This window comes from Brassica oleracea, chromosome C3 (assembly GCF_000695525.1).
Source record: "Brassica oleracea var. oleracea cultivar TO1000 chromosome C3, BOL, whole genome shotgun sequence".
In the NCBI taxonomy this organism is placed as follows: domain Eukaryota; kingdom Viridiplantae; phylum Streptophyta; class Magnoliopsida; order Brassicales; family Brassicaceae; genus Brassica; species Brassica oleracea.
Window position 1 is genome coordinate 41,529,261 of NC_027750.1, and position 3,026 is coordinate 41,532,286.

The 3,026-nt window shown below is 45.3% G+C and overlaps 1 protein-coding gene across 1 annotated transcript; it reads left to right on the top strand.

Moving 5' to 3' along the window:
- The first annotated feature begins 889 nt into the window (after positions 1-889).
- LOC106330637 lies at positions 890-2,413 on the top strand. Its single transcript, XM_013769077.1, has 2 exons — positions 890-1,578; positions 1,615-2,413. The coding sequence occupies exons 1-2, from the start codon at positions 890-892 to the stop codon at positions 2,411-2,413; spliced, it is 1,488 nt and encodes a 495-aa protein (XP_013624531.1).
- Positions 2,414-3,026: the final 613 nt, after the last annotated feature.

Genomic DNA, 3,026 nt, shown 5'->3' on the forward strand with positions numbered 1-3,026 from the left:
TTTACTGATTTTACGGCAGAGGTTTCTAGTATTTTAGTAGATTGGAGAGAAGATCCAAATTATTTGTGATTGGAACTCCATTAGTATCTATCTACTATTCTAATGCCGTTTTCATACCTTATTGCTGTTATGAATTGCTTGGCCATGTCTGAGTAGTTCTCTTGTTAGATTTTAGGATTTAAATAGGTTATGAGGGATTAGCCCCAACTATAGATTGCTAAGTTGTGATATTAATCTTTAGGATTGTCATTAATGCCTGATTCCACATTAGCTACCTAGAACTTGCCCTAGGATTGTTAGATATAAGCGATAGCTTTCATCTCATCCTGAAACCATTCTAATTTAGCTAAGACTTACTAGAGTAAGACGAGAGCTGATCTAGTGAGCTTAGTGAGCATATACAACCCGCACATTAACACTTGACCAATAGCGTCGATCGATATTCAAATAGAATAATCGGTCGACGTTTCAAATAGTGCATCGATCGACACTGATCAATAGACGAACCTAGAAAGCGAGAGCCTAGTGGTTCGTTTATAAGTTTTGAGCTCTACAATATCATGCATGCAACTTGTTAGGCATCTATAGGATTATAATTCCAAATTTCCTGAATAAAAACCCTAGGTCTAGCTATTTCCTTTTAAGCACCAAAACCTCAACCAATCAATCGAGCAATTACTTGCTTAACAACTGCAACTTTACATTTAAATCATTAAATCACCTAGCTTAACAATGATGATTAGATTTATTAGGTTCCCTAGCTCCCTGTGGATTCGATCCCTAAGTACTACAACTGAACCTCTTATTTGAGAGAGTAATTAACTCCTTAGGGTAATTTGACTTATATCACAAAACCCGACCATTAACAAGCTTCGCCGGAGAAACCACGATGTCCGTCGGAACAATAAAGCTACCTGTTCATGTGGGCGGAGTAACGAAAATCACGACGTTCACCATAATATACAAACCCGCGGTCTACAACATCATCCTAGGAACGCCGTGGCTACACGACATAGAGGCAGTGCCATCCTCGTACCACCAATGCCTGAAGTTCCCGACGGCGATAGGAACATACATACTAAGAGGAAGCCACGGGGTTGCACGAGCGTGCTCCATTATGGGACCCGAAGAAATGAGAATCAGAAAGGCGTGCAATGTGGTCATCAGCGAAACTCCCACAGAACAAACCAGAACGGGAGAACCCCCGAGAGAAGCCATCGAACAAATTTTCATCGACGACGAACATCCGGAGAGGCGCGTCGGAATAGGGAGCAAGTTAAGTCCGGACATACGCGCCGAGTTGATCGACTTCCTAAAAGAAAACGTTTCAACCTTCGCATGGAAAATGACCGATATGATCAGGATCGATCCCAGCATCATCTGCCACGAGCTAAACGTCGATCCAACCTATAAACCGGTCAAACAAAAAAGAAGAAAGCTGGGGCCAGAACGCGCAGCGGCAGTAAACGTGGAAGTAGAACGCCTTACAATTGCCGGCTCCATAATGGAAGTCAAATACCAACGGATCTTGGAGAGTATGCTTAGACTTCACCGATCTAAACAAGGCATGCCCGAAAGGTAGCTTTTTGTTACCGCACATAGACCGCATCGTAGAAGCAACGCGGGAAACGAGCTGCTTTCTTTCACGGATGCCTTCGCCGGGTATAACCAGATACTGATTCACCCAGAAGACCGAGAGAAAACCTCGTTCATCACTGAAAGAGGGACTTACTGCTACAACGTCATGCCATTCGGGCTCAAAAATGTCGGAGAAACCTACCAGCGGTTAGTAAACAAAATGTTCTCAGACCAGCTAGGAAACACCATGGAAGTATACATCGACGACATGCTAGTCAAATCATTCAGAGCGAAGAGTCATGTCGACGACCTGCGGAGGTGTTTCGCGATCCTTAACGAACACGAGATGAAGCTAAACCCGACAAAATGCACTTTTGCAGTAACATCCGGAGAGTTCCTGGGGTGCATTGTAACCAAAAGAGGAATCGAAGCCAACCCAAGAAAGATAGCAGCCATAATGAAACTGCCGTCACCCAAAAACACAAGAGAAGTCCAACGGCTGACCGGCCGCATCGCGGCGCTCAATAGATTCATCTCCAGATCTACAGACAAGTGTCTACCCTTCTACCAGCTGCTCCGAGCGAACAAGCGTTTCGAGTGGGACGATGCTTGCAAAAAAGCTTTCGCCGAACTCAAACAATACCTGATGACGCTGCCAGTCCTAGCCAAGCCAGAAGAGGGAGAAACATTATATCTATACGTGTCAGTCACCGGATCAGCAATTAGCGGAGTACTAGTAAGGGAGGAACGAGGCGAGCAAAGCCGATCTTCTATATCAGCAAGACATTGGATGACGCCGAATCACGATACCCGACGTTGGAATAATTGGCCCTAGCAGTTGTAACCGCGGAAAGGAAACTCCGCCCATACTTCCAGTCACACTCTATCTCGGTAATGACGACTCAACCTCTGCGGAACATCCTTCACAGCCCAAGTCAGTCCGGAAGAATGTCTAATGGCGGGTCGAGCTCAGCGAGTATGACATAGATTACAAAAACAGGACCTGCGCAAAGTCTCAGGTATTGGCAGATTTCCTCATTGAAATAACACCGGAACTAGAAACTACCATTCCAAACCCAGAAGCCGCCTGGACACTCTACATCGACGGATCCTCATCACGTCATGGGAGCGGAATCAATATCCGCCTCTAATCGCCGACCAAAGAAGTCTTGGAACAATCCTTTCGACTCGTATTTCCAGCATCCAACAACGAAGCGGAATACGAAGCATTAATAGCGGGCCTCATACTAGCCAAAGCAATATGAGCAAAGAGGATAGACGCTTTCTGCGACTCACAACTCGTCGCAATGCAATTCTCCGGAGACTACGAAGCAAAAAATGACCCGATGGACGCCTACCTCAAAGTCGTCCAGAGACTAGCGGAGGAATTCACGAACTTCACCTTGACCAAAATACCAAGAGGCGATAACACATCATAAGATGCTCTA